This window comes from Mus caroli, unplaced genomic scaffold (assembly GCF_978045245.1).
Source record: "Mus caroli unplaced genomic scaffold, Mus_caroli_1 scaffold_12, whole genome shotgun sequence".
Taxonomy (NCBI): Eukaryota; Metazoa; Chordata; class Mammalia; order Rodentia; family Muridae; genus Mus; species Mus caroli.
In genome coordinates, this window is record NW_028227267.1 from 27196604 (window position 1) to 27220227 (window position 23624).

General features: G+C 40.9%; 1 protein-coding gene across 10 annotated transcripts in view; it reads right to left on the reverse strand.

The window, feature by feature from the left end:
* Nucleotides 1–3088: 3088 nt before the first annotated feature.
* Nucleotides 3089–23624, reverse strand: part of Shld2 (shieldin complex subunit 2) — a 74730-nt gene continuing 54194 nt past the window's right edge. For 9 of the 10 annotated variants that reach the window (XM_029468998.2, XM_085828545.1, XM_029468995.2 and 6 more), the window contains 6 exons: nt 16710–16904; nt 16418–16552; nt 12779–12985; nt 8843–9071; nt 6374–6489; nt 3089–4952 (listed from right to left, as the gene is read on the reverse strand). In XM_029468998.2, coding sequence (XP_029324858.1) covers nt 4714–4952; nt 6374–6489; nt 8843–9071; nt 12779–12985; nt 16418–16552; nt 16710–16904 — 1121 coding nt within the window. In that variant the 3' untranslated portion in view covers nt 3089–4713. The remainder of the gene's footprint in view (nt 4953–6373; nt 6490–8842; nt 9072–12778; nt 12986–16417; nt 16553–16709; nt 16905–23624) is intronic. The other variant, XM_085828546.1, reaches the window with a different exon arrangement.

The following is a 23624-nucleotide window of genomic DNA, read 5'->3' on the forward strand; positions in this document are numbered from 1 at the left end:
GTGCCCCTAGATATCCCTGGGCCAAAGCAAGCCATATGGCCAAGCTGAAAATCCAGGGTCAGAAAAGTAGACGTGCCTTTTTTGCAAAGCTACACAACAGTGGGCACAGCTCCAGGGAGGGGTGAAGAATTTGAGGGGCGATGTGAGGCAGCCCCAGGGGCCTGTGCTCTCCTGAAGGTGCATCTCTGGGGGAGAGCATTTCCTGCAGCTGCCTCCTGGCCTCGGTGTCATGGCTGCCAATTTGGCATCCCATAATGATGTGTTGTAATTTGTGCAGTCATTTGTCAATTATGCTTTTCTTACTTTTCTGTGTGGAATGTCTGCCCAAATTACTTCAAGAGCCATGAGCAGCCTGTGCTCATCACTGTCAGAGGATAATTATCAGAGGAAGGGAGAGTATTTTTTACTTTCTTGCTACTTTCTGGTCTCCCTTGAGCACTTCACAATTGCAATTTACCCAGAATTCTGTACATAAGAGTTGGAGAAATTGGGTTGGTAAAATGGCTCAGCACTGACTGCTCTTCCGAAGGTCCTAAGTTCAATTCCCAGCAACCACATGGTGGCTCACAACCACCCATAATGAGATCTGACACCCTCTTCTGGTGTGTCTGAAGACAGCTACAGTGTGCTTAATTATAATAATAAATAAATTTTAAAAAAGAGTTGGAGAAATAAATTTCAAAACTGACTTCCTTTTCCAGACAAAGGCAATCCCCTGCTTAAAAAAAAAAAAAAAAAAAAAAAAAATATATATATATATATATATATATATATATATATATATATTTGAAAGGGATTTGAATGGTGTTGCTGCAACAAACACTGTAGCAAACCAAGGTGGGTCATGGAGTGGTGGGGAGACCTCCCTTTAGTGAGGTCCTGGAAGTACTGCAGCTCGAGGTTCCTGCCCCTCAGGAGATCTTCCTCCTTACCACATTCAAGGTCCGGCTGGGGTGACCAAACACCTGAGAAAGGGGTTGGGGGGGGGGGAGGTGGGGGAGGGGAAGGATGGACAGAAGCACAAGATGGAGCAATAGGACCCAAGCAGTGAGTTAGCTGTAGCTGAATGCTGGAAGTGTGGAGAGTCTACCTGTGGGACCAGACGCTACTAGAGGAATTCTACTTTATTCACTTACAACTCATGGTGATCAAAGCAGTCACAATACTGAGAAAAGAGGGAAGGGAAGGGGAGGGGAGGGGAGGGGAGGGGAGGGGAGGGGAGGGGAGGGGAGGGGGAGGGGAAGGGGAGGGGAGGGGAAGGGGAGGGGAGGGGAAGGGGAGGGGAGGGGAGGGGAGGGGAGGGGAGGGGAGGGGAGGGGAGGGGAGGGGAGGGGAGGGGAGGGGAGGGGAGGGAAAGAAGTCATGGCACTTGTTCTAAGTTTTTAATCCAAAAGCAGAGAGAAGCTAGCAACCTGATAAGAGGATCTGAAGAGTTAATTAGAAAAATATAATGAAATAATTCACTGATTAGATTCCGTAAGCTCAGCTCCTTCAACATAATTGACAAATCTCTTAATTGAGTTTAGCATGCAATTTTAAAACCAACTGTAATACTTGCCCATTATACTCCACTAATACTTACTATGGAAGGAATGGTTTGCCTGAATCACTGTTTGCTTTAAGGAATTGTGCTTCACTGTGGAAAGGAGGAAGGAATGATCTCTTGGGAATCGAATAAGGTTTTGTACATCAGTGGGATAAGGCAGCACCCGAGCCCAGGAGAGATCCCTCCCATTAGCAGAGCAGGAAGGAAGACATGCTGTCTCCCAGTCCCCCGCAGCAAAAGAGCAGCTCTGGAGCTGGAATCAGACTTCAAGAGTCCGAGATGCTGTCGGTATTCCCTCTCATCAGAGCGCAGAACTGTGGTACTCTGCAGTCAGGGTGTGTGGAAAGTAAAATCTTCCTGTCTTCCTCCTTAAACTTCTCCATCCCTCCCCCGTTTCTGTGTAAATTAACCATTTGTCAGTAATGAGGAGGAATGAAATCAGGCAAATAACCACGTTGGCTCTCTCGGTTTGGACTTGCATTAGTTTGCTGACAAACTTTCAGGCAGGAGTGAGCGAGCAACGGAGGTCTGCCAAGGGACCCAGCCTAGCGCACTGTGTCCAGGGCAGGAGGGAGTAGACACATGACTCAGAGTCTGGCTGAGCCCCAGAGGACTGGGCACTCGTGTGGCTTCCAGCTCAACCTGGGATAGCAGCGCGGCCTTCTGTGGTATGTCTCCACCGCCCTCTAGTGTTTAGCATCATGGTGGCCATGCTATGGCCACTCACTAGAATGGCTGTTACCTCAGAGCAAGTGGGGAAGGTTAGCTCTAGAGCCAGTAGGCTACAAAAGCCAATATCCAGGGTGGCCCTTCCCAAGCACCGCCTCTTCCTCTCTGATTGCTACACTTGATCAAGCACTATATAATCTATAGGCACCTACCATCTAAATATCTGTGATGTACAATGTACAGCATTACACATTAGCTAAGGAGTGAGAAAAGGTGTACGCTATTTTGTTTGCCCTCTTCATACTGTCCTTTGAGGATGACTCTTCTTGTGTGTCAGGGCTACACACCCTCCTGTGAATGGCATGGTGCTGTCTGTTATTCCTTTACTGCTTGTGGACTCTGTAGTTTGGAGCTGTTACCTGGTGTGTAGGGATTCCTCTTTCCCTACATTCTCACCAGTATTTGCAGTTTGTCTCCTTTGGTTGGGATGGAGGACTTTGAGTATAGTTTTTATTTGCCTGTCCCTGAGGGCTAGAGATGTTGGATATTTTCTTCATAGACTTAGAAACCACTTGGATGTCCTGGAACTCTAGACCAGGCTGGCCTTGAACTCACAGAGATCCTCCTGCCTCTGCCTTCTGAGTACTGGGATTAAAGGCAAGGGCCACCCCCACCCCCAGCTCACTTGTACTCCTTTTGAGAACTGCTTGTCATTTGTTGATTTTGTTTGTTGTTCTCTGTTCTAGATAGTAAAACACAGCTGACGGTTTCTCTCCTGACCTGTATGCTGTCTCTTTTCTCTGTGCTTCGCAGAAGTTTTTATTGCCCGCGCTTTTGTTCCCCCTGGTAAGAACACGCTCAGGGCAACCGGAATCTTCTGCAGCACAAGCTTTATTGCTTACCCCATCAGGAGCCAGTGGAGAAGAGAGCCAGAGAGAGAGAGAGAGAGAAATGGCGGAAACCGTCCCTTTTATGGAGGACTGTCCTCCGCCTTGGACGTGTCGCTCCCTGATTGGCTGCAGCCCATCGGCCGGAGTTGTCGTCACGGGAAAGGCAGAGCACATGGCGTGGAAAGCTACCCCGGCACATGCGCAGCTTGCTTGTTTACTACTTAGAACACGGGTGTCAGTGCCATCAGCGCCATCTTGTAATGGCGAATGTGAAGGCGGCTCCTTACAAGTTTTAAAGTTATCTGCAGTTCCATTTGCCAGTTCATGATCTTATTTCCTGAGCTACTGGAGTCCTTTCCATGAGGCTCTGCCTTCTACAGCCATACCAGTCTGAAGATGCCAGGAAGTCCTTGCTTGTGTCTCTATCTTAGAAGTATTTTCCTTGTGTTTTCTGGTAGCAGTGTCAAAGTTTCAGATCTTAGAAGTATTGATCCATTTTGAATGCCTTCTGTAGTGGATGAGAGAATTCTCACGTGGTTTTCCCAGGACCATTTGTTGACACGAATGCCACACACACTGGTGTATGGCCTGGCACTGCTCCATCATACCTGCCAGGGGTGAGTTCTGCACCCTCTATTTCATTCCCTTCATCCACATGTCTGTCTGTCATTGTCATTGTGGCTCTGTGAAAATGTCTGAAATCAGATGCTGTGCTGTCCTCAGGGGAGGCTCTGCTCAAGGGTGCTTTTGTTCCACAGGAATTTGAGGATTGTTTTTTCTATTTCTGAGAAGAAACTCACTGGGATTTTGCAAAGAACTACATTGAATATTGTAGCTTGCTTTCAGGGCTACAGCCATTTTCATGATATTAATCCAGTCAATTAACTTAAATATCATGGCAGGAGTCCCAGTACTCTAAATAGAAGCATTTGTGCCCCTCCCTTTGGCTATACTGAGACAATCGGTGCCAAGGAATTGGAATCTCTCCTGAAGTCTCATGCTAAAGATGAAAAGGTAGTGCCCTACTCTTAGCCTAAGAGGAAGCTTGTCTCCCAGAAGGAAACTCCACACAGTGCTGACAACTTACAGGACAGACCAGGGGCCAGGAGCCCAACAGTAAAGTATCAGTGGTGGGCAAGGATGGATATGACCACGCCTGAGGCCGTACTGCAGCACTGCATCCCTAGCCCAGTAGACACAGTTATAATGAAGGAAAGCAATTCAGTTTATAGCAGAAAGTCAGTGCTAGGGAGAATACCAACAGAAAAACAAATAATAAAAGCTTCACAGAATTTTCTTTTAAAAAAATTATGTATTTAGCACAATTATATTATGCTAATAAATTACTATTTTAAAAACTCTAAGCAAAATCCCTGTCATTTCATTTCAAAACATAGCTCATAGGGTTGGATGGCTCAGCAGTTAAGAGCATTTTCTCAAAATCTACACGCCGGCTCACAACCATCTATTACTCTAGTCTTGGGATCTAACACCCTCTCCTGGCCTCTGTGGGTGCCAGGTACATACATGGTACACAGACATACACAGGCAAAACACTTACATACATATAATAAAAATAAATACATCTTCAAAAGACAGATTGTTTCATCACTCCTTCCCAGGAATGCCTCCTGTGCCCTCTGCCCTTAGAGAAAGTCCTGGGCTCCACAGCTTACGTGAGTCAGGGCAGAAATCTAGTAGGGAAAAATTCTGTTGCAGTGGGTAGCTGTTTTCATCCAACTCGAAAAGGCTCTGGATCTTCAGCACACAAGGTTCAGCACTGACAGCCAACAAGGAATGGAGCAGGTCTGAGGCAACCATGCCGTAGGTGACCTCTGAGGAAGGCACTGAGGAAGAACAAAGCACACACGACACTCAGGACCCCACTAGCTGCACAGAAACACATTCTGAAGGTTTCCTGTCTCCCTTGGTTCCTCAAGCTTCACAGACATACATCTTACAGTTCTTGTTCTATCCCTCTCTTTCCAGCGTCCAACTGTTGAAGGGAGTCTGGGAAGATGGTGTGTTTCCCACTGAGCACGAAAGCAAGCACAAGCAACACCCCGACTGACAGCAGCCCCAGCCATCAGCTCCTAAATACCTGAGGAACTGAGGTCTGCTCCCGCCTGAAAGGCGGCGGCCGTGTCTTGGGAGCAATCAGGAGCATGTGTTCTTGAAGGACCTGGATTTAATTCTCTGCACCCACATGGCAGCTCACAGCCATTCCTAACTCCAGTTCTAGGGAATCTAATGCCCTCTTTTAACCTCTTTTGGTGTTTGACTGTTTACACTCAATTCAACACTCAAACACATAAAATAAATGTAAAAATAAATTTTAAAAATTGCATGTCCGCTGGGCGTGGTGGCGCACGCCTTTAGTCCCAGCACTCGGGAGGCAGAGGCAGGCCGATTTCTGAGTTCGAGGCCAGCCTGGTCTACAAAGTGAGTGCCAGGACAGCCAGGGCTACACAGAGAAACCCTGTCTCGAAAAAAACCAAAAAAAAAAAAAAAATTGCATGTCCGTATTAAAGAGGGCCTCATACTTACTGCTTTATAGTTTTAATCATAATGGTGCATATATAAACTGAGCATGTCTGAGCTGAGGGTCTTGCAAATGGAATGTTTTGGGATGTTAGATTTAAAAATAAACAAAAAACAAATACCCCAAACATTTGTATATACAAAATAAGGTATCTTAGGGATAAGACTCAAATATAAACATCATTGTTTCCTATTTTTGGATTAGATGCTCAACTTTTAATTAACACAAAAAGCTACCCACTATTATGAAACTAAGCAAACAAAAGACCGAGATTAGCTTGTCCACGTAAGGAGTCTGGGGCTAACGAGGACACACATGCAGCTTGACCATCTGAGAGGTGGGATACACCTGCCTCCTTCTGTCCCTGACTGGCCCTGGCATCACAGCTGAAGATCTTAAAAATCCAGTCATAGATTCGTTTCAATGCATGGAGCTACACACTTCTTTGTTTCTTTTTAACTATGGTGAGACTAGAATCCTGTATCTTTGCTGACCAATTAGGAATTTAGGCTAAAGAGATCAGGTGCTTCCTTTATTCATGTATGAGACAGATGTAATGAGCTCTCACCTTCTAACTTATGTAAGCTTTTATGTCTCACTCAAACTCAACTTTCCACTTTTATACTGACAGGGAACAGCTTTATGTACAGCACTGTACTCTGGGTGCTCCAACTGCTCCTGTGAATGGTTTCATAGAACAACTGTTGGATGGTGTTGCTGTTTTACCTATTACTCTGTTGAGGCAATCTGGAGAAATGTTGAGAAGAATCTGCTCCATCATCTTTGACCCAACTTGGACACAAGTATTATATCTTCCATCAACTATGGTCATTAAAGCCGGCCTACAAAATAAACAACAAAACTTAGAATCAGACTCATAAATAGTAAAGACAAAATGTGACTACAGACATCACCTCTTCACCCACATAACTCCAGGTTCTCTTATCCCTAGACCCCAGTCTCTTTCTGTCCACCTCTGCCGCTGTGTCTGTATCTCAACTGCTCTTATTCTCTCTCTTGCTCTCTTCCACTCTTTATTTGAACAAATACAAACTGAGTCTCTATTATATGCTAATGCTGGTGTACACTCATGACAAGAAAAATCTGGTCCTTCCATCCATGGAACTTGGGAACCTGATAGGAAAGGGGGTTTTGTCTGTTGGTTTGTTTGCTTGTGTGTGTGTGTGTGTGTGTGTGTGCATGTTTTGTTTTATTTTGTTGTTGCTACTGTTCTAGCTGGTTGGTTGGTTGGTTGGTTGGTTGACTAGTTGGCTGGCTGGTTGGGATATTTTTTTTTTGGTTTGGTGCTAGGGATCCAATTCAAGAGCTCATGTGTGTTGGTCAAATGCTGCACCACTGATCTTTACATCTAACTCCAAGATTAGAATATATATATATTCACATATAATCATTGAATTATATAGTTAAAATTTTTTTTTTATTTTATTATATGTGAGTACACTGTAGCTGTCTTCAGACACTCCAGAAGAGGGTGTCAGATCTTGTTATGGATGGTTGTGAGCCACCATGTGGTTTCTGGGATTTGAACTCAGGACCTTCGGAAGAGCAGTCGGTGCTCTTAACCACTGCACCATCTCACCAGCCCTCTAGTTAAAATTCTTAAATATTTTATTGTGTGTGTATGGAGGACATGTGTGCACATACTATGTATGAGTTAATATGATGGCACATGACTTATTGCTCAATAATGTTTTTAAAAGATAGTGTACAATTAACTACAAATTGCAAGGCATGTATCTGAGGCCTGCCTGGGCTACATAGCAAAACCTTGTCCCATCACCCCTAAATATGTTATATAAAATGAATCAATACTTCATTTTGAAGGTCCTTAACTATTAACAAGTCCATTTAATTATGTTTGTTGTATACCATGAACCTTAATTCCATCTCCTCAGCAATCCACAAAGCCATAGTGAACTTCTGGTCAGGCCTGGTGGCACAGGCCTTTGGTTCATTGAGAGGCTGACACAGGAAGATCAAACTTTAAGGCCAGCTTGAGCTACAAAGTAAGTTCAAGGAGGTCAACCTGGGCAATTCAGTGAGACCTTGTCTCAACATAAAAGGTAAAACAGGAATTACATAGAGCATTTGCCTAGAATAAGGCCTTACATTCAATCATCTGGATTGAAGAATAAGACAAAAGGTCAACTTTATTCCCTTGTTTTTATTTGCTTACTTTTACTCATTCTGTTGTAGTTACAAGGTCTTGCTATGTCTCCCTGGCTGGCCATGAGCTTGAGGTCTTACTTTAGACTCCTGGTACTGGGGCGGCCCACGAGCAGCACCAGGCCCAGCTTCACTCCCTTATCTCTAACAAACGCAGTATCTGCACAGACACAGGTTTCCTGTCCTTGCCTCTCTGCATCGTCTGTATGTGTGCCACAACAAATGAACTGCTGAATGCAGACGGACGTGGAGGCGTGTGAACATCACCTAGGAGGCTGACGTAGGATTATGAGTTTGAGACCGGCCTGGGCTGCCTAACAAGACCTTGTCTAAAACAACACGAAAATAAATAGATAAAACAAAAATACTGAATACACATGTGCTTCCTTTTGAGACATTTCAACATTTATAAATAATAGGAAAGGACATAAAACATGAGTCACTTCCAGTCCTTTGTAAAGGACTGCAATGTTATGATTCTAAAAACCAATTATTCAAGACTCTGAACACTGATCTGGAAGCAGCGTGCTCTTCACGGAGTGAGCTGGTTAACACTTTCACCAGGGAACATACACTGACCAGCTTATCGTTCACTTCTAAAGTAAAGGTGGAAACGGAAGCACTGAAGGCTAAACAAACATTTCCCAGCCTCCGCAAACAACCCGGGGGAGATCACACAACACTTTAACCTTTACATTGTCGTTATATACCAAGATGGGGAAATGAGTTCTGGATAAACTGTCAGATGTTGGTTACAAGTGAAGAGTCCTCAGGATGGTTGTTCAAAGAAATTAAGATCTAGTTAATTCTTTAAAATAGTCTGACTCATTACTGGGCAATTCTTGGTTTCATAAATAGTTATTTGTCACTCAGGGAAATTTTATTCTCCTCTTAAGTTCTTGGTTAGTTATATTATAAAGGGTTGCTATCTATGTTCTTAGTCATGTCCAGTTTTATGCAATAGGTAGTTTCTATCAGACCAATAAAATATCATACTTTACATCTTACCTATAGAATATTTTTTTCCCAACAAACGGCAGGCAGCTCAGACACTGTCTGTAGATCCTGTTCTCATCTGTCTCTAGTTCTGACCCACAGTGTGCACAGCCAGCATACACGATATTGGGAAGAGAGGAGAAGATGCTCTTCAGCGTGCTGCGAGCATTCAAAGCTATCTTCTGAGCTGCTGCAGCAGAAAACACCAGCTCTGAAACCTTGGCTTTAATCAGAACCACTCCTACATAAAATAAGAGAGAGAGATAATATAATTATTTGATTCAACAATAACTTTAACTGAAAAACACAGCTAGCAATATGGTTCATTTACAGTCACACTATAAGCTACACCAATGTCTTGTTCTTGGAATTCATCCCTGCCTACAGGATCTCACCTTACTTACAGCTTCCATAAAGAATATAATGGAGGACTTGCCTGCAGCTGAGTGAGTTCTGGGTTCCCATTCAAAAAGGAATTAAGAGCAGGGTGGCAGGTGTGGTTTCTTTTGTCATTAACTCTAACCTCAAGCATGTTAACTAACAATGTATTCATCTACTAAACATATATTGAGTATCTACAACATCTACTATGATCTTTGATCCTACCTTACTTTTGCCTTTCTGCATAGTAACAAAGCCTACGAATCTATCTGAATATGACTCTCCTCTCCATACTCATTTAAGGGTTTCTTTAAGCCTTCAGATTTATTCTTTGCTCTTTTGTTAACCAGCTTTTTGTCACTAAAACAAAGATTTTGACATAACGTAAAAGCAGAGAGATATATTTGGGATCCTGGTTTCAGAGGTGTCAGAGTAGCCATGGTAGAAAGGACAGCACAGCAAGGCAGTTTTCATCACAGCAGCCAGGAGGCAGAGAGAGGCTGGGGCTAGCTGGAGTTTTCCCTTCCCTTTTCTACTCTCTGGGACCCCAATCTATGCGAAGCTGCCACCACACTTGGAACAGGCCTCCCCGCTTAGTTTATTGTCTTTGGAAATACCCCGCAGACTCATGCAGAGTTGCACTTCACTAATTTCCTACTCCTTTTTAATCCAAGCAAGTCAGCAACCAAGAGTAGCTGTCATGGTCCTCTTACAAAGAATAGGCCAGGATGCATCATGTTAGCCCGTGTTCTATTTTCTGACCATCTCTTTAGGAGTTAAACAGTGGCGACTCTCCTTCATGTCTTCCATTTGCCTTAGTCTTGGGGCTAGGATGCTTTCATCATTTCTTCTACTCAGGCACACATTTCTACAAGACTTAGTGGGAATGGGTATTTAATAAGTGGTCACATAAATAAGCTATAGCAGACACAACACTGCCCTTTTCCACAGACATGTTCAATAACACACAAAATTAATGAGAAGTGCAATTATTTCAGAAGACTGTCCATATAATTCTGTCATTTTATATATTTGGATACTTCTTTCAAAAGAGGCCATTCTAAAATGGACTTTGGTTTCAGGGGCAATCTAGAATTCTAGGCGCTCAAATTATGCTTCTTATAGGAGAGACTGAGTATCTTCAGCTCTTTACAAGAGCCACCCTTCTCCAGCTTTTGTCACCAAGCAGACCCTTTTGGGAAATCTCCCTAGTGTGATAGCCCCTTTCTCTTGCCCTTATTTAACTTAAATAATAATCATCATCATAATAATCATAATAGCAGCAGAGTAGGAAGAGTTATTTGTTCCTGCATGTTCTCTTTCCATTTTCCTATTTAAAACAAACAGTGACAGAAACTATGAGTTCCGTCCTTGTAGTTGACCATAAGATAGTGGAAAGAGGTAAGCTTAGGGGCCTTTTGAATGCAACCTATCACAGACTGGCTACAACAGTACAGCTTTAGTACCGGATGGAAAGCACATCCCTAAAATTTCCAAGCATATTCCCAGTGCTTGGCTCCATCCCCAAGCTAGTGACACTGTCTCTTTGCTGCCACTGATAACTGGGGTCCTGTGTTCTATTTTGTTGACTTCTGTGAGATTGTTTATTTCTGTTTTTAAGTCTAATTCTAGGTTTCAAATGGGGAAGCCAGAAGAAAGATATCCATATGCCAGCAGCAGGCGCCACTACGATGGGAGAATGTGTGATGGAGAGATGGGAAAGAGGAAGTCCTCCATGAAGAGATAGAAGAGATGAGAAGCTGAGGGGTTTGTACTCTGTGGAGAAAGGTGGGACTGGAGACTCGATAGCCCTGGCAGTGAGGAACAGGAGGATATGAGAAGGCTATGGTGAGGTCCTGGCCCAGGCCAAGGGCCATGTCTGGGCTGAGACGGGAGACCATGTGGAAGTCTAAAAGCTGTGCTCCCACTGGGGGTTGGCCGGGGTGTGGTGACATGGTAATCTGATTGGCCCACACTGTCACTGGAGGCCATGGGGTTTATTTTGATTCATAGTTTGAAGAATAGAATAGGATCGAGGCAGTTTACACACCGAATCCTCGGGAAGATGGTTGCTGGTGCTCAGATCACTGGCTCCCTTTCCCTTTCTATTTAGTTAGGACCAGAGACCATAGGATGCATGGTGTTGCCCACATTCAGATTGTGTGCTCCCTCCTAGTTAAACCTCTATGGAAACGCTCTCACAGGTATATCCAGAGGTTATGTCACCAAGGGGAGTCTACATCCAGTCAAGCTGACAATGAGGATTAACCAACACAATACATGTATGAATTAACATGACTATTGAGATTTGATCTATCATTTGACCAAAGCAGAGGAAGGTCTAGAATCACTACTACCACCACATAATATAACGCCCCGCCCCACCCCCCCGCCCCGCCGTATGGTTCCTGACACTATCTCAGAATGGTAAGAGTATTCTTTGTATGCCAGAATCTGAGCTGACTTGGGTGACAGCACTTGGCTATCGTGCTGTCCAACCATAGAAGCAGAGTAAGAACAACCCCTAGAGACCCATAGGGATGGAAAGAGTGTCTTTACCACAAGCCAGAGCAGAAAATTTTACAACTCACAGAGCACTGGCAAACCCAGACACTTTATTTACTTCACAGGAAATTCATGGCACATTGGTGGCAGGGGCTGGGAGTATTGTCTCAATTTCCATCTTAAATAAGAAAGCCAAAAGCCAAATAGGTAAGAAGAAGGAAATAATGCAAATTAGAACAGAAGTAAATAAAGGAGAAAACAGGAAAAAAAATCACCAATAGATGACTGCAGTCAATAAAATAAATAAAAATAGAAAAAAAGAGACACAAATTGCTAGTATCAGATAAAATCAATAGCATTATCTATTCTATAAATATTCAAAAGATAGTAAAAAATGACTTCATATCAATAATTTTTGCTATGTCAATATTTTTTTAAGATCTATTTATTTTATGTATGCGAGTACACTGTCCCTGTCTTCAGACACACCAAAAGAGGGCATCAGATCCCATTACAGATGGTTGTGAGCACCATGCGGTTGCTGGGAACTTAACTGAGAACTTCTGGAAGAACAGTCAGTGCTCTTAACCATTGAGCCATCTCTTCAGCCCTGCTACATCAATAGTTTCAATGAAAAAATTTCCTGAAAACTAGAAACCAAAATTCATTCAACAAGTAGATAATCTTAATAGCTCTGTATTTATTTAAATACGATGAATTCCTATTTAAAACCTCTCAACAGTGAAAACTTCAAAGCCTGAGACGGCAGTATACAGCTGTGATCCTAGCCATGGAGTGACTCCGAGCAAGACAATCATGAGCTGGAAATCAGGATAAGCTATGTGATGATATCAGGATAAGCTAAGCTTTGTGATGATATGTAAAGGCAAAACAGTATACACAAAAAACACTAAGTGATCACAAGACTGAGAAATCAATATCTGGTTCAGCTACTTGTAGAGATCTACATTTCACTTTCATATTTAATTACATATATTCTTACAAGTGGTAGCCTCTTTGCTTACAGTGAAACCAGCAACATTTTATGTATAAAGGTCTTACCTGAATATTTATCCTCTAGGTGAGTCGCTAAGTCTGTTATCTTGACAAAGGAGGATGTATTTTTTTGAAATTTTGTTTTAAATGAAATTGCTCTTGTATCATCATCAAATAGGCATTCACAGGAAGACCACAGTGTTGTATGTAATTCTAAGTTTTCTAGTATGCTGTTCCGCTGAACAAAAAGGTACTTAAATTCCCAAATAGAATCTTGAACAAAAACAAATAAAAAGTCACCAAAATAAATTCCCAAATAGAATCTTGAACAAAAACAAATAAAAAGCCACAAAAATAAAGGGTCTACACTCAGAATCAGATTAAATATACTAACCTAATTAAGTCAACTAAACCTAACTTTTTCACTGAAGAATTTGGGAAAGAAAGACAAAATATAACCATGTGTTAAAGCAAATGAATTTAAAAGCTACAGACTTTAAGATTTCTAAGAGTCTCTCTCTAGAGTCCAGGCTTCTCTGAACTCTCATTCCTCCTGCCTCTGCCTCCAAGTACTGGAACTGCAGATGTGTGGCACCACACCTAGCTAGGTACCATCTTTGTGATCTTTTCTAATGATGTCTTGGGCTCCTAAACAACTGCCTTTTAGGACAGCACATTCTAATCGTGACAGCTATAAAGTTTATTATTTTTTTAGCTAGTTGAGTTTTTTTTAAAGGACACTGAAATGAACGTTTTGATTCCCTCATTAAGAACTAGCTTTTGTTGTTTTGTTTTTGTTCAGAATTGACAAGTAAGTCAACTAGTCTACACAGACAGCATCATTAGATATTAGGTGGGTGCTGGGAACTTAAACAGGTCCTCTACCAACAGTCTACAGCTGGTTACTGGAAAAAAGTTAAACTGAGAAATCTCCTTTTGCTTTACTGTAATTTCAAAGTTGAATATAGAAAAAAATATGACTGTTTGACAAGAAAGTCTCTACGGCTATTGCTTAAAAGTCAGAGGTGCTGGGGTGTTGGCAGATGCCCAGTATGCATGGGACCCTGAGTTTGAACCGCAGCACTGTCTAACCTGGGCGTGGTGGTGCACACCTGCAATGCACCCTCTGGAGAGTAACAGCAGGAGGGTCAGAAAGTCAAGATCATTCCTAACTACTTAGTGAGCAGAGGCCAGCCTGGGCTAGTCCCTGTCTCAGTAACTGAAAAGCAGTCCTTACTGAGGTTGTCAGAATAGGTGCTACTCTGCCTAAACACGGGTTTGTTATTGTGGTTCTAGGGAAGTTAGGTAAGACAGCTAAGCTGTTTTATCAGTAAACTATGGCTTATGGCAAACTTGAGGAAGTTATGTTAGAAAAAATTTTAATCAACATAAATCCATATTTGAATTGTGGATTTAGGATATTATCCCATTACAAATGTAGACATAACTGACTTTAGATAATATATGATTATCCAAATTATTTCCATATATATATCTAAATATAAATTGGGATTATCTGCTTAATTAGCTATGTTATAAGAGTACTTTATCTTAACTTGTTATGCATTTGAAATGGTGAACTGCATTTTAAAGTAACTGCATGAAAATGGCATTTGATTATGTATAAATTATTTTATGGTCACCTAATTATTCTTGTGTTTGTTTGTAACAGGGTCTCATGTAGCTCAGGCTGGCCTCAAAATATCCATGTAGCCAGAGATAGCTTTGAACTCCTAATCCTTGTGCCTCTAGCTCCTAGTGGTGAAATTATAAACAATCATTCTCAAGAAATATGGTTTCTGTTACTAGTGTGCCTTCATTAAAATCTAAACCATGACCAACGCCTGTTGCATACCTGCTAGCAAGGCATATTTCAAAGGAATGAAATTTGGGATTTCTTCCTATTCTTTTCCAAAGCATCAATTCCATCATCTTTAGTAGTGAATAATAACTACTTGGTAATCATTTCTGATCATAGAAGCTAGGTTTGCTATCTTAAGAGCATGCGGAAGCCAGTGCCTACTACAGAAGCTGATATGGAGACTGCCCCAAGAACTGCTAACTGAATAAAAAAGAAGACTAAGAGTTTCTGGAAGCTCCATCACTTAAATGATCCTTCAAAACTGTAATTTTTCTATGAAAAGGAATTGTCTTGAGTATTAAAGCACATGTTGAAACTTTAAAATGATGAAGGTATAAATAAATGTGGCTTAATTAGTAAATTCAGCAAAAACAATTTATATCAAAATTCCTGTGTTCATTTTCAATATTAACTAAGAAGCCATAGGATTACCTAGAGATATTAATAAATTCTCTTCTATTACCACATAATTCTTAACTCTAAAGAAATAGTCATATTAAGAAAAGAGCAGTGTGTTCTGCTACCGCACCAGTCTACCTCTGACCTACATTTTGTTTAGCATCCACTGTACTCGTGATCACGGCTGACACAGAATGTCTGTCATCAATACATGTTTGCCAAATTTCACAACTGGACAAACATCTGTCACTATTTAATCGTAACATAAAAGTCAGACTTATCTCAAATCCTAGTTACGGGCTATTAATGATTAAGAGACAATATGACAGATCCCACCTACAGATAAGCTCTTAGGCAGAAGTTTGGAATGTAGCATTAACTCATCCAAGTCTGAAATAATGAATCAGTTAATCAATGTCTAAATTATTTTGCAGAGTAAGGTAACTCAAAAAGCACTAATTAAACTATCTCTCATTGTTAAGATCAGAATTTCACAGTAGTGAAGGTAGATACTGTACTAATTTATTAAAACACTCCTTTTAATTTAATATACAATAAATTATTAACTTGTGCTTTTAAAAAAACATGCATACTATTGAGCCATATTTTTAAAGCGACCATCCTATAATGGCTAAGAACTCATATTCTGAACTGGAATAAAAATCCAGAACATAGTAATTCATTCAATAGGAAATATGACTTGAAAAGACAATATATCCCAATAACATCTGCCGTCTGACAGAAAGGAATGTATTTATACGGACACTCCAAATGAAAAAACTTAAACTACAGATACCTTTCCAGAATGAAAATTTTAAAGAACATCTCTGAGGGGCTAGAAAGATGGCTCAGCAGTTAAAAGCATGTACTGCTCTTACAAAAGACCAAATGTTCCAACACCCACATCAGGAAGCTATAGCTCCAGGGTATTTGATGCCCTTTTCTGAACTCCTGAGGCGCACACACACACACCCATGCACGTGTGAGTGCAATTTTAAAATAATTTTAAGATAAATTATTCTTAAAAAAAAAAAAAATATCTGAGCAGGGGTGGTGCATGTCTTTAATCCCAGCACTCGGGAAGCAGAAGCAGGCAACAGATTTCTGAGTTCAAGGCCAGAGTGAGTTCCAGGACAGCCAGGACTACACAGAGAAACCCTGTCTCAAAAAAAAAAAAAAAAAAAAAAAAGTCCTCATGTAGTAAGCATGAAAACATTCAAGCCTTTCTTTTGTCACCATTAATTACAAATTATATTAATTACAAAAGCCTTCTAGATAACTAAATTGCAAGTATAAAATTATGGCAAGAGCAATTTTCAGAGGACCATTCAATTATTATTATTCCAAATGCTGTAATCTCTTCAGAGTCTCTGTACCTCAGACAAATAAACATTAATCATTTACCAAAATATAAATAGGTTAAATGCTTTTTTCAGTGTATTTACCTTTTTTCCTTTGAAGCTGAGTATACCAGGCTGCTCCAGGACCCCATAATACAAGCACATAGTGTTGACCTTGAGCCTGTTCCACTGTTAACACAACTTTTCTTTGCTTCTGTCCTCTATAACTATATAATGCCTCTAGAAAGGAAAAGGAACATTCTACTTGGTATTACTCTGCTTGGGAGAGACCACAGTACCTCATGGTAAATGCATCATGGTAACCAACTGATAATCGAGATGGTCTTGTATATGAGTAATTATAAGCTAAAATTAAAGAGGCACTCAAAATACTCACCTGTCAATACAGTGACATCCACTACTCTGAGTACTGCATGGACTAATACATCAGGCTGCAACCGCTCCAACTCCACAAACTCCACAGTGTTCATTTTCTGAGGCTGCCTCTGAGGCAGATCTTTGAGATAGGAATGTTTTGAAGACACATATGTCAATAAATCCTGAAGTATAACATTGGCAATTACATTGGAATCTAAGGAAGCAAAAACATAGACAAAGGATGACATCATATTTTGTTGGTAATCACAAATGCAAAAGCCACAGCTGTGGTGGCTTGAATAAGAATGCCCCATAGGCTCATATAGTCATATATTTGAATTCTTAGTCATCAGGAGTGGCACTACTTAAAAAGGATTAGAAGGTGTGTACTTGTTGGAGGAAGTGTGTCACTTCAGGTGGACTTTGAGGCTTCAAAAGCCCACATCAGGCCCAATAGCACTCTCTTCCTGCTACTGCAGATCTGGGTGTAGAACTCTCCACTCCTTCTCCAGCACCTTGACTGCCTGTGTGCTGCCATGATCCCTACCTAAGGATAATGGGCTTGGAACTTTAAGCTAGCCCCAAACGAATGCTTCATTTTGTAAGAGTTGCCATGGTCATGGTGTCTCTTCACAGTAATAGAACACTGACTAGAACAACAGCTCTCATCTTAAGAGAATAAGAGATAGTTATGGGGCCATCTTTGAGTGATGATCCAGGAACACAGATTTAGGATCCCAAATTCCATGTTCCAACATAGAAGCAGTTTCATGAAGTTTTATAGTTTCACAAAAAAAGTCATAAATTCATAAATCAAGGCAATTTTAAAACATATTGGTTGTAGGGCTGGAGCGATGGCTCAGTAGTTAAGAGCACTGTTTGCTCTGTAGAGGACTTAGAGAACCCACATGTTGGCTCACAACTATCTATAACTTCATTCAGTTCTAGAGGGTTCAATGCCTTATTCTGACCTCCTCAGGCACGTGGTGCGCATATACATATACATATATAAATATATATATATATATATATATATACATACATATATACATTTTATTATATATATATGAGTTTTATTATTTTTTAAAATTTATTTATGTGTATAGGTGTTTTGCATATATTATATATGTAAATATATAATCTATATTATATAATCAATATTATATATGTTATATATAATATATGTAAAACACCTATACACATAGATAAATTTTTAAAAAATAATAAAATGCAATACATTGCTGGATACATTGGAAAAGCGGGTACAGCAAGATAGGGAAAGCTTTTCTATAGGCCAGGATGCTATCTGATGACATGATTAGCTTTAGGATTGAGAAAAGCTAGTGGTCTATTGAATTATTAGATTCCAAAGGGTTTTTTTAATTGATCCATTAAAAAATATTAGTTTTGAATCAGAAATGTTCAAGGAAAGGCTATTCTAGAGGGTTAAAACTAGCCCTAAATAAGTAGTTAGCCTCTGGACTTGCAGTGTTCCAATATCTTCATAGTACTGAAATTCTTATATTTTGGTTGTGAGCCTAGCCTATAACAATTGAGCCATCTTTCCAGCACCACAGTTTTGAAATTCCAGTCAGTCAGTCTCTGCAGACAACAGCCTCTTTTCAAAACTTATGTCACATCATGCATAATGTTTTCTTTCTTTTTTTTTTTTAAAGACTTACTTATTTTATTTATATGAATACATTGTAGCTGTCCTCAGACACACCAGAAGAAGGCATCAGATCCCATTACAGATGGTGTGAGCCACAATGTGGTTGCTGGGAATTGAACTCAGGACCTCTGGAAAGAGCAGCTAGTGCTCTTAACCTCTGAGCCATCTCTCCAGCCCACATAATGTTTAATACATATGAACCACTACTTAATTTCTATGCAATATGTAGCTTGTTCTTGACTTAGTTTAGACCAAAAAAATACAGGTTGATAGTGTTATACAACAGAAACCTATCATCTTCAAGAAGCCAACTCTGTTTCCAATCTACAGTTAGGCCCAGAGCTCTATTATTTTTACTCTTCCATGCTCTTGACACTTGTAAGTGGGCTCCCCAATCTCCAGAGTCTAATTTGATCCCATCTTTCCCAGCAAAGCTGACAACGTTCTTCATCAACAAGTTCCTTAACACATCACTTTTGCAATATCCTACAAGCCACCTACCAGACTCCCCTGAACCTGCCCTGCCCCCATCACACGGTTAGGATGCTTCCTTATCCCTTCCAGGTGCTATAGAGTGACGTCACACTCCTCCTCCTCCTCAACCACATTCCACACAGCAGAGCAACCACACATACACAAGATTCTTCCTCCCCTAATCCTCACTTTAGCACCTGTTACATAGTAACATTTTTTTTCATTGTAAGAACAGCCACTCAATTATTCAGTTATAATACTATTTAAATTATTTTATCCTCCTATTTGAATGTTTTTTTAATTTTTTGGATGATTTTATGTGTATGATGTTTTACTATGTACCACATGTGATCTTGGTACTCACAGAGTGTGTCAGATACTGGATTTATAGATGGTTGTGAGCTACCAACAGGTGCTGGGACTCATACCCAGAACCTCTGTGCAAAATATACTCTTAGCCACTGAGTCAATTCTCCAGACCCTGTTTTAAATTGTTGAGACAAACTTTACAACTTTATATACAATAAAATAAACATATTTAGAAGCATTGACTGAACCCACAAGATACTCAGCAGCTAAAGGAATTTTCTAGAAAACCTGGTGAGCTGAGTTCTAACTCGTGGGAGAGAACTAACTCCCACAAGTTCTGAATTCCACACAGGCACCCCACCCCCACTAAATAAATAAATAAATAAATAAATAAATAAATAAATAAATGTTTAAGAGAATGGATTGGTGAAATTTGCTGATCAAATTCAAATTTTTCTGAAGGATAGGAAGATATGTTCATATATATGACAGACTTATGGCCAAATTTGGTTATTCTTCCCCTCATTAACATGATCATCTGCATCCACTCCATCTGCTACACTAAGACCTAAGTATTTACTCACTCATCAGAGGATCGTCTGCTACATGACAGGCACTATACCAGGTGCTAAGGAGACAGAGAAAAACTACATCACCACAATCTCAACACAGAAAGAGTTAATGATTGACCTAGAGACAGACGGCAACAAACACTCAGCATGGAATGTAAACTGAGGACAGAGTTGACTCTTGGTAAATTGTTTACCTAGCACTTGGGTGGCACTGGGCTCTATCCCTAGAACCATAAATGGTTAGGAGGGATAGAAGGGGGGCGGGGGGGGGGGGGGAGAACAGTCATGTAAAGGGAGAAACACTCCTGAAAATAGAGACAGAAAAGGAACTACCTAGAAAACAGTTGGCTAGAATCCCCTTGGAATAAACCGGAGAGAGCTGGGTAGCACCTATCGGCGCAAATGTCATGGACTAGATTCTGAATCCTGGCCAGGAGAATACTTCCAATTAAGGGGGAAAAGCATGGTATTTAAACTTCCCTGCTCAGGCTGGGGAGAGGGCTTAGTGGTTAAGAGAACTGGATGCTTTATCAGCAGACGCATATTCAATTCTAGCACCCTCATGGCAGCTCACAGCAGTCTAACTCCAGTTTCAGGGAATCCTATGCCCTTTTCTGGCCTCTATGGGAAGATCATGTATGTGATGTGCAGACAAAACATTCATACATAGAAAATGAAAGTCTTAAAAAAAAAAAAAAAGAAAGAAAAGAAAAAGAAAAAGAAAAATTGTGTACAGTATCAAAGGTGAGGAGGACACAACATCTGTCCCATTACCACCAGGAGTAACTGGGAACAGTGGGACCAGTGGGATCCAGGGACGCAGGAACCCCGCCCGACTGGTGGCACCGGTTCCTTTCAGTCTGGGACAGAGCCCTGAGCAGACTTGGGCCCGAACTCTGCAGCCAGTCCCACAACACCCAGAGGAAGCTCTAATCCCAGGAACACAGTATAACAGGATCCCAGGGGCTTGGTCACACAAGGATCTCAGGGTCCCATTGGCAAATTGACTCCAGGAGCTCTGACACGCCCAGGATCACAGGATCACAAGATCACAGAAACAGCTGGATTCTGAGGAGTTCTGACAAAACCAGGATCATAGGAAGGACAGGCTCCAGTCAGATATAGTGAGGGCAGGTAGCACTAGCAATAACCAGATGGCCGGAGGCAAGTGTAAAAACAAAAGCAACAGAAACCAAGGTTACTTGACATCATCAGAACCCAATTCTCCCACCATGGCAAGTCCTGGATATACCATCACACCGGAAAAGCAAAATTCAGATCTAAAATCTCATGATGGTGATAGAGGACTTAGAAGGACATAAATAACTCCCTTAAAGAAATACAGGAGGACGCAGTTAAAGAGGAAACACAAAAATCCCTTAAAGAATTACAGGAAAACACAATCAAACAGGCAAAGGAAATAAACAAAACCATCCAAGATCTAAAAATGGAAATAGAAACAATAAAGAAATCACAAAAGGAGACAGCCCTGGAGTTAGAAAACCTAGGAAAGAGATCAGGAGTCATAGATGCAAGCATCACCAACAGAATACAAGAGATAGAAGAGAGAATCTCAGGTGCAGAAGATACAAACATTGAAAAAATTGACACAAAAGTAAAAAAAAAAAAAAAAAAAAATGCAAAAGGCAAAAAGCTTCCTAACCCAAAACATGCTTGAAATCCAGGACACAATGAGAAGACCAACCTAAAGATAATAGGTATAGAAGAGAGTAAAGATTCCCAATGTAAAAGGCCAGTAAATATCTTCAACAAAATTATAGAAGAAAACTTTCCTAATCTAAAGAAGAGAACCCATGAATATACAAGAAATCTACAGAATTCCAAATAGACTGGACCAGAAAAGAAATTCCTCCCATCACATAATAGTCAAAATATCAAATGCACTAAACAAAGAAAGAATATTAAAAGCAGTAAGGGGTCATCTATTGGATGGAACACAGGGCCCCCAATGGAGGAGCTAGAGAAAGTATCCAAGGAGCTGAAGGGGTCTGTAACTCTGTAGAAGGAACAGCAATATGAACTAACCAGTACCCCCTGAGCTCATGTCTCTAGTTGCATATGTAGCAGAGGATGGCATAGTCGGCTATCATTGGGAGGAGACGCCCTTGGCCTGGCAAAGATTATATGCCCCAGTACAGGGGAATGCCAGGGCCAGGAAGCAGGAGTGAGTGGGCTGGGGAGCAGGGCGGGGGGAGGGTATAGGGGACTTTCGGGATAGCATTTAAAATGTAAATGAAGAAAATATCCAATAAAATTTTGTTTAAAAAAAATAAATAAATAAAAATAAATTAAAAAAAAAAGCAGTAAGGGGAAAGGTCAAATAACATATAAAGGCAGACCTATTAGAATTACCCCTGACTTCTCACCAGAGATTATGAAAGCTAGAAGATCCTGGGCAGATGTCATACAGACCCTAAGAGAACACAAATGCCAGCCCAGGCTACTATACCCAGCAAAACTCTCAATCACCATAGACGGAGAAAACAAAATATTCCATGACAAAACCAAATTTATACAATATCTTTCCACAAATCCAGCCCTACAAAGGATAATAGATGGAAAACACCAACACAAGGAGGGAAACAACACCCTAGAAAAAGCAAGAAAAGTAATCTTTCAACAAACCCAAAAGAAGATAGATACACAAACATAATTCCAGCTCTAACAACAAAAATAACAGGAGAGCCGGGCGTGGTGGCGCACGCCTTTAATCCCAGCACTCGGGAGGCAGAGGCAGGCGGATTTCTGAGTTCGAGGCCAGCCTGGGCTACAGAGTGAGTTCCAGGACAGCCACGACTACACAGAGAAACCCTGTCTCGAAAAACCAAAAAAAAATAAATAAATAAATAACAGGAAATAACAATCACTTTTCCTTATTATCTCTTAATATCAATGGACTCAACTCCCCAATAAAAAGACATAGACTAAGACTGGATATGTAATCAAGACCCAGCATTTTGCTGCATGCAGGAAACGCACCTCAGTGATAAGGACAGAAACTACCTCTAGGGCTTTTATTAAGAAGGTATGTTGAATCTTTTTTGTTTGTTTATTTGTTTTGTTTTTTTGAGACAGGGTTTCTCTGTGTAGCCCTGACTGTCCTAGAACTCACTCCGTAGACCAGGCTGGCCTCAAACTCAGAAATCTGCCTGCCTCTGCCTTCCAAGTGCTGGAATTAAAGGCGTGTGCCACCACGCCTGGCAGTATGTTGAATCTTATCAAAGACTTTTTCTTCTTTTTTTGCTTCCATTGGGATGATCATATGATTCTTGTATTTTTTTGTCCATGTTTTTGGTTTATTACATTTATTTCTTATATATGTTTTTAAAAAACAAACAAACAAATAAATAAATATATAACTTTAGCGCCTTTGCAGCCATTGTTACATGCTTATGCCCACTGTACCCTGTAGCAAAATGCTGCGTTAAGAATCCCTGAGAAGCCGGGCGTGGTGGCGCATGCCTTTAATCCCAGCACTCAGGAGGCAGAGGCAGGTGGATTTCTGAGTTCGAGGCCAGCCTGGTCTACAAAGTGAGTTCCAGGACAGCCAAGGCTACACAGAGAAACCCTGCCTCGAAAAACCAAAAAAAAAAAAGAATCCCTGAGAAATTAATAAATAACTCTGACCTTTCTCCAAAAAAAAAAAAAAAAAAAAAGGAAGAAGGAAGGAAAGAAAGAAAGACAGACAGACAGACAAACTGCGTGGCTCAATGAAAGGACTCCAGCCACAGACAGAACCTGCAGGGTAACATAGACAGAGGTTTCAAGAAACATCCAAACAACAGAAATAACAGCCCAGTAATGGGGTCACCTTCTCAACAGGACTCCCAAATGAGTTACCCAGAGGTGTAACCAGCATTTACAGTCTTACCTGTGAAGGACTACC